The 13855-nt window shown below is 36.7% G+C and overlaps 2 protein-coding genes across 2 annotated transcripts; both read left to right on the forward strand.

Moving 5' to 3' along the window:
• The first annotated feature begins 248 nt into the window (after positions 1-248).
• Positions 249-2047, forward strand: LOC147492922 (uncharacterized). The gene is made up of 4 exons (XM_086567695.1): positions 249-722; positions 1126-1422; positions 1502-1597; positions 1712-2047. The coding sequence occupies exons 1-4, from the start codon at positions 663-665 to the stop codon at positions 2045-2047; spliced, it is 789 nt and encodes a 262-aa protein (XP_086423821.1). The 5' UTR covers positions 249-662.
• Positions 2048-10823: 8776 nt separating this feature from the next.
• On the forward strand, positions 10824-12504 carry LOC147492923 (peroxidase N1-like). Its single transcript, XM_086566394.1, has 3 exons — positions 10824-11330; positions 11416-11578; positions 11667-12504. Exons 1-3 carry the CDS (start codon positions 10932-10934, stop codon positions 12086-12088), a joined length of 984 nt encoding a protein of 327 aa, XP_086422520.1. The 5' UTR covers positions 10824-10931; the 3' UTR covers positions 12089-12504.
• Positions 12505-13855: the final 1351 nt, after the last annotated feature.

Below are 13855 nucleotides of genomic sequence, written 5' to 3' on the forward strand. Positions count from 1 at the left end.
TTATCTTAAATGCTAAAAACAGCCCTTTACTCTTAGACTAATTATCACACCTCATGTCTGTTGGTAACTGCTTGTACGTACACACCAAATATGTGGATATTAGTACCTATCATTTCTACATCTATTTTACTAGGAGTGGGGTTTCATCCAAAAGACCAAAGCCTTAGACCCAAAATTTTCATCACTCTGCCACTGTTTATTAGATAATGATAATTTGTGTTTGTATGGTATGCGAATGAGAGTTGGGAAGTAACATTACCAGCAGAGGAAGTTCCGACAGAACTTCCTTAACCGGCTTTGGGGATTAATTTTGCTAGAGATGGGATGTGCTGTTTAATTTTGCCTGGGGTCTTTGTTCTTTAGTTCTAGCTTTCCTTTAGATGTTAGGTATGTCAATTTAGCTCCAACTCGCAATCTTGTCTCGTTAGGTGTAATGTGACGATTCACTGACTGAATGATGATTTGGAAATCTTGTGTAACACCTACGACTTGAGGAAGGTCTGGTCTTAAATTGCTAGGAGAGTCTAGGAGAAGGGAGAAGGAAGGGTTGTCCTTGATACCTCTGCCTACCTCTGTTGCATCGACAACAGGTGAAATGTTGAAGTGCTTCAGATGTTCTTGAGGTCCAATGCCACTTAACATAAGGATCTGGGGACTACCTAATGTCCCTGCAGACAAAATCATGTCACCCCATGATTCTCAGTATCCTTTGGCTGATTGAGGTAAGCTTCATAGGTTTCATCGTCATTTGCATTGCTCTTTATAAATCTTACTCCACCAACCCTCGGCTTTCTTCCAAGACTGTCACAAAGATAAAGAAGAAAGGACTGCTTAGTAACAATTTTATCTTTGTTCTCCATGATTTGAGTTACTGTAATGTTTTTCCTAGTTTCTAATGTGTGTCACTGTGCATATCCTAATAGCGATACTGTAAAGTTATTTCTGACATCTTTTGGTTTGAGCAATCTTGTGAAAAGATGCAAGCCATTTAACTATAAATTACAAGATTGTATACTAGTATTCTTTCATTGTTAGTGGTATTTGGCATATAAAATAATCGAATATGTGCTGTTTGATAGTTTGACTGTTTCAAATGTCTTTTATTAATATTAGATTCTTATACAGAAAGAATACAATGTGGATGATGCATACAAAAAGATAAATCTGAAGAAGGTTGCCAAAAGCTTTAGGGAGTTTAAGTATCGTCTCCGCGTGAAGTACTATGACAAGTATGACAATGACGTTGATAGGAAAAGGAACTGCCCAATAGGAGTGAAATTGGAAGAATGGGAAAAATTTGTGGATAATGAATCTAAACCTTCGAGAAAACTCATGCGGACAAAGGGCAAGGCGGCTAGAGAAGCTGTGAAGGCTTTACATACATCAGGTAGAAGGGGAGCAGCAAGGACAGTCCATGATATGGTACTAATCTACCTTGTCAATTGTTAATTTTATTCGTAACACCATATTTACTTCTAACAGAGTTGGTAATGTTTTGTAGAAATCGAAAAATCCGAATGTTAAAGTGACTAGAACAGATTCATATATGGCTATCTATACTCACAAGGATGCCTCTTTTATTGCGCCAGAAAGGATGGTGAGTTTGACTGCCTATTTTCATTAATGATGAATCTGACCACCGCCTATTTTTTGTTCTCTTTCATATACTGCTTCTGAAATTTATTAAATGTCTAATATGTTGTCATGATAGGGAAGAATCAAGGCTATAATTGAGGATGACCCTGCTAGCGTAAACTTGGACCTAGACCATGATCCAGTTGCTCAAGTGTGTGCCCCTGATAAATTTGGTCGAGTGCTGGGTATGAGTGTTAGCATATCAAAGACATCCCTTTCATCATCAGCTCCTGCTAAAGAGCAGCTTTGCCAACAAAAGCAACAACACTCAATGCTTGAAGAGCGGTTTGGAAGTTTGGAGCGACAAATGGTCACCATCACTAAGATCTTGCTGGAGACAAGAGAAGGAGTGGCAGGTCAGCAATCACATAGAAGGATCGTTGCAGATTCATCAGCGAAGTCAAATGTATGATTTGAATGTGAGAGATTGTGCCTATGGGCTTGAGCTAATTTAGGAGATAACTAAATCGTGGTTTTGTCTTTGTTAACTTATTGCTTGTAGGCGAGGGATCCAAAATGCTCACAATCACATGGTGATTCTTCTAGAGGGATGGAATTATGTGAATTGATTAACATGCATCGAGAAGTTGTTGCCAAGGGAAGGGCAACAATGGCAAATATCATTCTTGATGCAACTCTGGATACCCAATGGACATTTACAACATCCGTGTATGCCTTGTCATTGACCGCACTGAGCGCTTATTTGGATCCAAAAGAACATTCGGGGAGCTACACCTTCCTACAACAGTCAAATGGCCGAAGGATTTTACTCGTTTCCTTTAGGTACGGTATTCTATTTGTCTGTGTTATCATTTCTTTACTTCTTGTGTTTGTGTGTGTATGACTTGTCTTTATTTCTTGTGTGTGTGTATGACTTGTCTTTAGAAAAGTGCTGCTTTTAGGATAAGTGTGATTTTAGGAAAAGTGTTGTTAGAGAAAACCATTTGTTGGAAGAGCTTGAATTGTGTCTTTGACATCCATAAGTTAAACAGGGTCCATTCCTTGTTGTGTTAAAAGGAATGTTCACTATCAATATGGGTTTACCAGAGACATTGTAGTGACTGTTGCTAAGAACGTTTCTTTTCCCTTCAAAGATTTAACCACAATCTGAAGTTCTCAAAAATTGGTCTTGTCGTGACTATCCAAGACTTGAAAAATCCCTTTAGACACTTCTATACCATATATCCAACATTCTTGTGTTTTTGTTTGTTAAGGAAAATACTCAAGTTTTCCCGAGAATTTATAGGTGTCTACTCGAGCAATACCAACTTAATGTATATGACAATGTTACGCCCCGTTTTGTTGGAGCTGTTCCCTTAAGACCGAAGTGAACTTTATTTGACTCGTCCCTCTTTATAGTAGGAACATTCTAAGAAGAGGTGTTTCGCTTTAAGCTTTGTTGGTTATATAGTTGGGAGCAATTATCTTGTTTAGTATTTTCCCTTTGATCGAATTATCTTGTGTAGGAAGATAGCCTGACATCATTTGCCATGTTGTGAATCCATGTTTAGGGAATAGAATGCATGCTCAGTAGTTGAAACTTGTGTTGTTATGCTAAGGAAAAAGCTCATGGTTTTTAAGGTATTTGTAGTTTCTACTGAACAAGAATTGATCTTGTAGCTCCTATCTGTAGAATATCTTGATGTTTAGTAAAAATCTGCTAAGAGATCGATTTTGATAAGTGATGGCATCATTTCAATTGTCTGTTAGTAGGCTGTACTCAGTATTCAATGCTGGTTCCTTTCTCAGCAAAAACCATACTTTCTAAGCTCAATTCTACTAACAAATACCTCACATTTGGTACTAAACAATTAGGCAGTTGATAGTCTTTGGTTTTGAAACGATTGATTTTGATTTTGTTCCAGGGAGATGCTGATAGTGCAGTTGATAGGCTTTGGCAGAAAAAGAAGCTCGAAGTTGGACAGCAGTAAGATTCACCTATTGGAGGAGTGTCACTATTTTTTGTTTTGTTTCTATGGATGGAATATCCTCAACTTGAATATGTTATGAGAATCGGTGGTAGTGTTAGTGGGTTGTAAAAAGTACTAAATGAAGTCTGCGATGGTTTGTTAGTAGGAGTGAGTATGTAACTTCTTGATGGGAACCTAGCTTTAATCAAGTTGCTATTAGGGTCGAGACGCTAAGTAGGCTATAAAATTGTTTCTATTAGCCATTTGATGATAGATGAGGACTGGGCTTTGTCTATTACTGCACACTTCAAAAGGCACAAGTATCTGTTTATTATTGATGCTATTAATGCTACAGAACTGTAGGGGTATTTTTTTGCCCTGATTCGGCCTTTTTTAAAAAATAAATGAAAAAAAAAAGAGACACTTGTCAAGTGTGGTAGAAAAAAAAAGACTGCAAAAAAAACGGGTCACCATACGACTCATAAAAGTGTCTTTTTTTAGGAAAAACGACATCCAAAAGTGTCTTTTTTTAAAGGGTTAACTAGTATTACCCCCCCACTAGATGAGCCAATTAGTTTTCCCCTTCACTAGATGAGAATTAGGGTCTCCCCTAAATACACACAAAAAAAAAAAAAGTGGGTTGACCAAAAATTTTTTGTGTGTATTTAGGGGAGAAAATTTTCCATCTATGGGGAAATCCCAAATTTTCCATCTAGTGGGGGAAATCCTAATTGGCTCATCTAGTGGCGGGGTAATACTAGTTCACCCTTTTTTAAATAAAGGACATCCGAGATATTTATCAGATGAGGAGAGGATAGTCATTCCAAGAATTCTCATGAGATTTGTTCTTTGTTGATGTTGGACGATATTGGCTAATTTGCGCAGAAGTGAACTCCAGATTTCTCGGAGTTGATGGTTTCACCGGTGATAGTTGAGAATTGACTGAGTGTGTCCATCAGTTCGTCCCACATTGTTGAATCGTTAGAAATTAAACTTATTCGAGTTAAATATAGTTTAGTTGAGTATGCTTGTTGTGATAATGGGAGACATATTGTTGACGTCAATTTGGTATCCTAGCGAGTCGAGTTATTGCTAAACAAATAGAGAAACCCGCTAACTGATCTTTCGCTTAACTTGGACCTTCTTTCCTTCTTTCCACTAGTTCTGCGTCTGATATGGGATTAAAACGTGGGATATATACTGCATGTGATTAGATTATATTCTACAACAAAAGTCCACACTCTACTTTAGCTACTTCTCATTCTGGCTTTTAGCTGGTTCTAATTTCCATTAATAAGCACAAATAACTGATCAAGATTCTAGATAAGACAAACATACTATTCTTTGGTTGGAAAAATGGACAGAGAAATACTTCTACATGTTTGAATCCAGAGCATTACCCAAATTCTAGTATGACTAATAGGCCAGAGAATTGAGAATAAATTTGATGAATGATATCAATCAGTCCTCTTTGCTGGTCCGAAGTTCTTAACAATTCCCATCTTCGGTTCGCTTAGAGGTCTCGGGTACTGGGGTTAAAACTTAAAACTTGGATACGTTTTACCTTGCACCCCTAATGAAAAAAAATGAAGTTCAACAACTACACGGGTTTAAAAAAAAACAACTATATGAGTTTTGATTAAATGATGTGTAGTTTACCATCTCTTTCTAATGTCGTGAGTCGCGAGGTTTGACAAACCTAGACGTATACCAAAATTTTCAAAGTTTAACAACCACTGCAGTACTGCACTCTGCAAAGTACGCTTAAGACAGTAAAATTTATTTCGTTGAGGTTTTTTTCTCGCTAGTTCTTTTACAGGTCGGTATGTACAACCTTATAAACCGTCAAACCGGCCAGTACAAGAGAAATCACTTTGTTGCAGAGATTCGACATCTACGCTCACAGGGTAGAAAATCAGGTTCTTGTACTAAAAAACAAAGAAAGCCCTTGAAATTTAAATTAGGAAATAGCCACTGCCTCTCCAAAATTGACTCTCCATCATAGTCTGGCCTCATAAATTATTGAATGCGCGCAGTCTCGCAGGATATGATGAACAATTTGATCATAGAGCTAATTAACATTGAGCGGCTGCTGACTAGCATACAACACCAGACTTGGTTTCCACTTCATTTATATTCATCAAAGGGCCTATTACTAAAGAAACAAAAACAATGAAGAGTGCAAAAACTGCAGCACTACACATGATTATGATTGAAAACTTATTACTAGCATAAAAATTGTAACCAACTTATTTTTTGTAACCAAGAGCCTTCGGGCTAGGTTTCCTTTGGAGTTGGTAAGCTTTAATTTGGACTACGTTCTTGTCCGAGTTATTAAGCCATTGGGCAATATAAGCCTTTGGACTAGAGTCCTTCAATGTAACTGGTGTGGAGTCTGCCTTAACCTAAAGGCCCTCTCTAAATACTTCAAAAAAAAAAAAAGTTTAACTCAACATAAAGAGACAACCCTTCATGAGCATGCATGTCTCGTAAGTTGCAGTCTTTTTCTCAATATACATATTCTATATAGATAAAAGTCAAAACCCCTCGTTTCAAATAAAAAATCAGTGGTTGGCAACAAACTTGTTATATATCCAACTATATGTTTTTTTGGCTTTTTACCATTTTTTCCACAAGAGAGTTCGGAGCTAACCTCTCCACCACGAGCGTGACCACCTAGTCCTTAACATTGTCTAGACCATTGCTGTATACCATCAAAATCATAAGAAATTGGCATACGAGGAAAGAAGAAAATATTTTTCTTTGTTACTACTACTTAAGGGCATAAACAACAATCTTATTGGTCAATAAGAAAACAACAATCTTATTCTTTGCTTCTTTATGATGACAGTTAATGCAACTTATTTATGAAAACGAAATTGGTCTTGTAAAGCCATGAAATATATTACCATAGTTGACGAATATATATTCTTGTGTATCTCTAATATATTTGTGATTGGTTTATTATGTAAAGAAATTGGTCTTTACTTAGCTTGTAAAGAATCTATACATTCCTCAAGATGAGAAGAATATGTTACCATAGTTGACGAATATTTCATAGCTTTTAATAGCATTTCTAGGTGGACGTATTCATGGTCACATCCTTCAAATTTGAAGGAATACGTCGGAATTTCCCGAAATATCATCTCTAGGTGGTCGCATCACTTGTTTGTTCGCATTCTTGTTCGCAAATTTGGCAATTTAGATGCGGATGTCGCGCGCCATTGCAAATGTCGCTCCACAACTTTTTTGACTTTGACCAGCACCACATGTGCCAGTTGCACTGTCGCGCGTCACTCCTAATGTCGCGTGCTCCAACGGAAAAAAACGGACAAAAAACGGTCAGATTTCTACATCCATATATCTACACTCATCTCCTTCTTCATTTTCACACACAACACTCTCAATGTCACAACCAAAACAAGGAAGGGGTCCAAGTTGGACAAATGAAGAAAATATTGCTCTTACTAAAGCGTAGATTGAGATTGGAGAAGATCCTATAATAGGTAATGATCAATCGGGACAAGTTTATTGGGAACGAATTATGACTAGGATGAATCAAATTTAAGGTTTTGATCGCAACCGTAAGTGGAAATGAGTCTCACAACGTTGGTCGATTATTTTACCGTTCTTCAATAAATATCATGCTTTACTAAGAAAGTTTGAAGAACAACCTCCAAGCAGGTGGGGACATGAAGATATTGTAAGATTCGTTTATACTTCGTTTAATTTATACTTCATTTTATATACTACTTGATATTGATTTTTTTTTTTTAATAAACGTAGCTTTTAGGCGCGGCAACAACTTATGCGGCTACTACTGGGAAACCATAGATATGGCAAGATTGTTATAATCTAGTAAAAAATAAGTCAAAGTGGCAAAGAACTCAGTTACGCAACGAAATGCTTGCTTCAAGACCAAAGAAGAAAGTAAGATCTGGAGATGTTGAAGGTTTTGATTCTTCACCCTCAACCCCAACCCCTTCAACGCCTTACTCTACCCTTTCACCTTCACTGTACTCAGAATACGATCCTAACACTACCGAAGGTTTTTTGGAGAGGTCGGTCGGTAGGAAGCAGAGCAAAGATATTGAGAAGAACAAGAAAGTTGCTTCTACTGTCGAGGGTAATGTTGCATCCACTGCTAAAAATATGAATGACTTTCTTGAAGCTTTTAAATTAAGTCGAAGAAATAAAGAAGAGATTCTAAATGAGCAATTTCAAACTATGATGAAATTGAAGCAAGAGAAGACACAAAAAAAGTTCTTTTTGAAACAAGAAAAACTCCGTGTTAGAGAGGAGGAAAATGAGACTAGGTTGTTGGCAATGTCACTCGACAAAGTCAATCCTCGTTTGCGAAGGGTTTTAGAGCTAAAACAAGATGCAATTGTAGCTAAATATGAAAAGAGGGCTGGATCAAGTAGTACAAATGAAGCTTCCAACGACGAAGAAGCCAATGATGAAGAAAATGATGACTGGCTTGATAACTAAAGTAACTCTAGTAGTATGTAATAGTTGTCTTTTATTTATTTATTTTTATTTTATGTATTTGTAATCATGTATTAGTTATCGTTCTATTAATAAAAATTGCAATTCATTTGCTAAATCAAAGGAAGTAAATTAGAACTTATCAAAATGATCAAATGAACAATTCTAAATCACACAACATAATAATAATCGTCATACACCAAATAATATTATAAATCATCAAGTCCTCACTTCCTACATACGCCTAAGATGGCTAAAATCAATAGCATTAGCAGAAAATTCAAAGTCGACTTGCTGATATTGAAACATCAGTGGATCGTCAGCCTCAGTGTTTGGTTCATCATCTAGATCACCAATGGGATTGTTCCAAACGTATGCACTATTACCACTATTTTTTTTCCCTCATCGTCACCACTCCATCGTGTTTGGTTATTATAGACGTATTCATCGTCGGAATTCATTTTTTTACTATAACTAGAACTAGAGTAAGTTGAAAAAAAAGTTGTGAAATGACAAAAGTCCGACTATCGCGCGATATTTTATTAAGCATAGCATGCGATATTAGTACTGGCGCACGCCAGTATCATTGTCGCATGACAATGGTACTGGCGCGCGCCAGTACTAATGTCGCGCAGGGTGGGGTCTTCAATGAATTTTGCGGTCGAAATTTGCGACCAGTTTCTGTGGTAGCATTCTTCAAATATGAAGAGTATGCTACCACCACCTAGAGATGCTCTGAGGTCTTATATTTTCTAATACAAAACATATTATGTCCACCCAGATTAATAATGATAGAAAGACTCCTATCAAGTATCAAGGGGTCTAATTCCAAATGAATTATGCTAATGATGTATCCAACACTAGTTTATAATTCATATGGTCATTAAAAATGGGATTTGTACTTGAGAAAAATTAGTGATTTTTGTAAAAACGATTTTGTGCACAATAACAATGAAACTAATTGTTATACAATGATGTTTTTTACTAGCAACAATTGTTATTTTCATGCCTCAAAAGTTTCTTAGGACGATTAAGTAGAAGAAAGCGGTGAGGAAGAAGCAATGTTGATTGATTCCTCAAGAAAATAGTCTAGAGGACCAATTTCGTGCCAAAACAACTCTAGAGGACACTGTTTTTTTTTTTTAGTAACTCACAAGGGCAAATTTCAGCATTAAGTAACCCTTAAAGACAAAATAAGTTGGCCCGTCATTTTTATTATTTTTTAAATACATCTTTTACCCCTATGTGGTATTATAGATATAAAACATAGAATTTTTAACTTTTTTTTTAAATACCAGTTTACCCCTCTATGTTATATTTATAAAGAAGCAGAGAAATTTGGTGATTGTTCATATCCAAATAGGTGAATATATATACCTCATACATTGTATTAATGTATGAACAATCATCATTGTTCATAGCTCATGTTGAAGTATGAACAGTGTTGATGTATGAACCCCAAATAAGTTGTTTATACTTCAAATGGGTGTTTTGACTTATCATACATTATGTTGAGTTTATCCCTCATGTTGAGGTATACCCAAATAGGTATGAACAATGATTGTTTATACTATATATACGGGTCGTTTCGGTTGGGCCGGGCCGTTTATTATTTTACATCATAGGGATATATTTGACTTTTTATCTACCCGAACCATTTTTTTATTTCGTGTCAAGAGTATACTTAACTTTTCATCTACCCGGTCCTTCTGAGATTAAAAAAAGGTTACTTCTTTGGCCATTTTGTTCTTTAAGAGTCACTTGCTGTTGATTCCTTCCAAATCTTTCCACGATTATTTTCTTGGATTTATTTTGGTAAGTAGTAGCCTGGAGTCTCAAAATACTCATACTGTATTTTACTTGAATGTGAGGGACAGCAAAAACAGGACGCACTCGTTACATGCACTTTTTGCCAAAAAAACGCAATCTAAATAATGATAAATAATCATTTACAAGTTACTATAAAGTTGAATCTTGATATCGACTATGACATTAATTGAACATATCAACTTGATATAAGGAAGAAAATTTTGGATGAATATGTTTAAGTATTTTTTTTTTTGGGTTAACCAATATTACCCCCACTAGATAAGCCAATTAGAATTTCTCCCCACTAGATGGGAAATTAGGGTCTCTGTCTTAAATAATACACAAAAAAAAAAAAACAAAGTGGATTGACCGAATTTTTTTTGTGTGTAATTTAGGAGGGAGACCCTAATTTCCCATGTAATGGGGAGAAATCCTAATTGGCTAGTTCACCTTTTTTTTTTTTTTTTTTTTAATAATTTTTTTTTAGCTATTTGCTGTCCAAGGAGGTGCATAAAGCAACTCTCATTGGACACAGTTGGTCTATCTCAGTCGATTAATGAAGTAATTAACAGCTAAGAATTTGAAGAAAAAAAAATAGAACCTGATTACCCGACTCACCAAAGGCGACATTTTAGATGATCACAAGAATAGAAGTACGTACGGTTGATCACCATGAACATATCGATCACGTACAGTATCACAATATAAGATTGAGCAATAATTTTAAATCTAGCGCGCCACCCACAGTACGCGTTGATCTTTGAAGACCCTAACAGCATAGACTACAGTAAAACAGTAAAAGGTTTGTTTTTGTTTGCACTTTTCTTACATATATGGATGATTGATCCATTCCCATGAGTCAGCTTTAATATGCTTACATACTTACTATGCTTAATTACTATTCATTCCGGACTTCACGATTTTTTTTATACGACTTCATGAAGTTTGATATCACTATAAATACTCGACTTTTGGCCCTTAAGTTCATCACTTCACTCAAAGCTTCACAACAAGCTAGCTAGCATTTCCACCAGCTTAATTATCTAAACCCTTCACTACCTTTCTTCTTCTTCCCGATAGTCTATTTCAATGAAGAGGAATTACACTTGCATCGTTCTTTCTATTTTTCTCTTGCTTACCTTAGCTACTACTTCGGTTCAAGGCCAGGGCACTAGTGTGGGATTCTATTCAACAACATGCCCGCAAGCCGAATCCATCGTTACAGCGGCAGTTCAATCCGGCTTCCGCTCGGATCCCACCATTGCTCCCGGTTTGCTTAGAATGCACTTTCATGACTGCTTTGTCCTAGGGTGTGATGCATCAATTCTTATTGATGGACCTTCCACAGAAAAAACTGCACCACCTAATCTCTCATTAAGAGGTGACGGCGTCATTGCCGATGCTAAGAGGCAGCTTGAAGCTGCATGCCCTGGTGTTGTATCTTGCGCTGATATTCTTGCTCTAGCTGCCAGAGATTCCGTGGTTTTGGTAAGTAATGAAAACGAACAAAAGAACTTAGTTGACTCAAAATGAACAATATATACTCACGGATATTTACGTATAACCTTGGCAGACAAATGGACAAAGTTGGCCAGTGCCGACTGGGCGTAGAGATGGACGTGTTTCATTGGCTTCCGATGCCTCTAATCTTCCTGCTTTCACAGATTCCGTTGACGTACAAAAGCAGAAGTTTACTGCTAAGGGACTGAATACTCAGGATATGGTGGCTCTTGTTGGTAATATATAATTGAACAACTAGATAAATTATACTAAAGGTTCCTTTTCGCTAACCGTAGTATACATGCATTCTAAATTTGTTACCAGGAGGGCACACCATTGGGACTGCAGCGTGCGTGGTGTTCAGCTACAGACTGTACAACTATAATAACACAGGAGGTGCAGACCCAAGCATCGACCCATCTTTTCTTCCTCAGTTACGAGCTCTTTGTCCACCCACTGGCGGTGAAAACAGACGTGTTGCCCTAGACACTGGGAGCGAAAACCGTTTTGATACTTCATTCTTTACAAACTTGAGGAATGGAAGGGGGGTACTCGAGTCCGATCAAAAGTTATGGACCGATACTTCAACTAGAACTATTGTACAGCAATTTTCAAGTTCCATGAGAGGTTCGCCCGGGTTGAGTTTTGGTATTGAGTTTGGCAGGTCGATGGTGAAGATGAGTAATATAGAAGTGAAGACAGGTACACAAGGCGAGATTCGCAGAGTTTGCTCTGCGATTAACTAGTTTCAACTAGTGCATGTATCATCAATTTGTCGATCGCTTAGCGTAAGCTAAGTATAGTTATATTTAATAATGAGAAGATGGTGTATGGTAATTAGTGAGAAAAATAAATAATTTGTAATCTTGTGTCTAGAATTATCTAGGCTAGTCAAGAATGTGATGGTGTGGTGTCCTCGATCGAGAAGGAACACTAACTAAGGAGGTGATAGTTTTAGTCGGCTGCTTACTCCAGCAAGCATTCAAATACTTAGTGCTTAAGAAGTCAAAGACTTCATAGCAAAGCAGGTTACAAATAACGTTTTGTAACAAGTATAAATAAGGAGTTTTGCTCCAGACTATGTAATTGATCAAAGTCATAAGAATATTGAGTTCCCTATTTTCTTATGCTCATCAATAATAAAGCCTAAAGTTTATTTTCATATTTTGTTTTGTATCCTATTCTTTTAATTAAAACCAACTCTCTAATCTTCAATTGCTCCAACAAATTTTGGTATTAGAGCAAGGTACTTATAACTAAAAGTCTCTTCAAACATGGCAACAGTACCAAATACAAGTGGGTTCAATTATGCCCAAAACTTAATCCCGATGTTCGACGGTGAAAGTTATGATTATTGGAGTCTCTAAATTAGAACTCTATTCATCTCCCAAGAATTATGGGAGTTTGTTGAAGATTGTTATGAGGAACCTCAATCAGCAGATCGAGGCCCTTACGGCAAGACAGAAACCAAGCCCCCAAAAGGAATTCAAAGAAAAAAAACGAAGAAAGACGTGAAATAAAGCACTACTCTTCATTCAACAAGGAGTAAAACGATCTTTCCGCGAATCTTCGCCAGCAGGAAAATCAAAGGAAGCATGAGAGATACTAAAGGAGGAATTCCGGGGGACACAAAAAATAATCTATCAAACTACAATCCTTGTGGAGAGAGTTTGATACTTTCCTAATGAAGGACACTGAGACAGTTGAAGTTTTCTTCTCAAGAGTCTCTGGATCGGAGTTATTAATTAATTAAATTACAAGCTATGGAGACACTATTGACGATAGAAAAATCGTCGTGAAGATTTTAATATGCTTGCTTGCAAAATTTGATCATGTTGTAGCTGATATAAAAGAATCGAATGATTTATCTAAATTATCTTTGCACGAGCTAATCTTTAGAAGCATATGAGCAACAGATTAACTGGTTTACAGAAAAACCGCTTGAGGCAAGCTTTAATATCCAGACAAAGATGAATTTGGGGGACAAGAAAGTAAATGATGAAGGAAGAGAAAGTCAGAGAACTTCATCCCAATTTGCTAGACGCAAAAATTTCAGCCAAGGAAGAAAATATAACAGCGGATGAAAAGGAAATTCTGGTTATTAATCACAGCCAACTTTGGAAGTGTTGTTTTGTGCTGGGTCATGTGTTGTAGTCGCCCTCAATCTCGAGTGTTTATGTTTTCAAGAAATTCGGTCATGCAAGTGAAGATTGCAGATTCAAATGCACCAGATGCAAGAGGTCAACACACGTGCAGAAGGATTGCTGGTATCCACAAGATAGTGTCCTATACTAAGGACTGATAACAATAGGGAACTAATAAAATGAACTTAATAAACAAAAAACAATCTCTGATTCAAAGAATGCAGAGCCTCTCTTCTTTTTTCTTTCTTCTTGTTCTTTCTCCGTCATTTTTCAGTATCTAAACCACTTTGCTTTTCCTTTCTCTTTTACAACCTAACCTAATGATATCTAGGACATACATACATGTGGCATCATCTAATTAATATCACC

This window comes from Coptis chinensis, chromosome 6, assembly GCF_015680905.1.
Source record: "Coptis chinensis isolate HL-2020 chromosome 6, ASM1568090v1, whole genome shotgun sequence".
Classification (NCBI taxonomy): Eukaryota; Viridiplantae; Streptophyta; class Magnoliopsida; order Ranunculales; family Ranunculaceae; genus Coptis; species Coptis chinensis.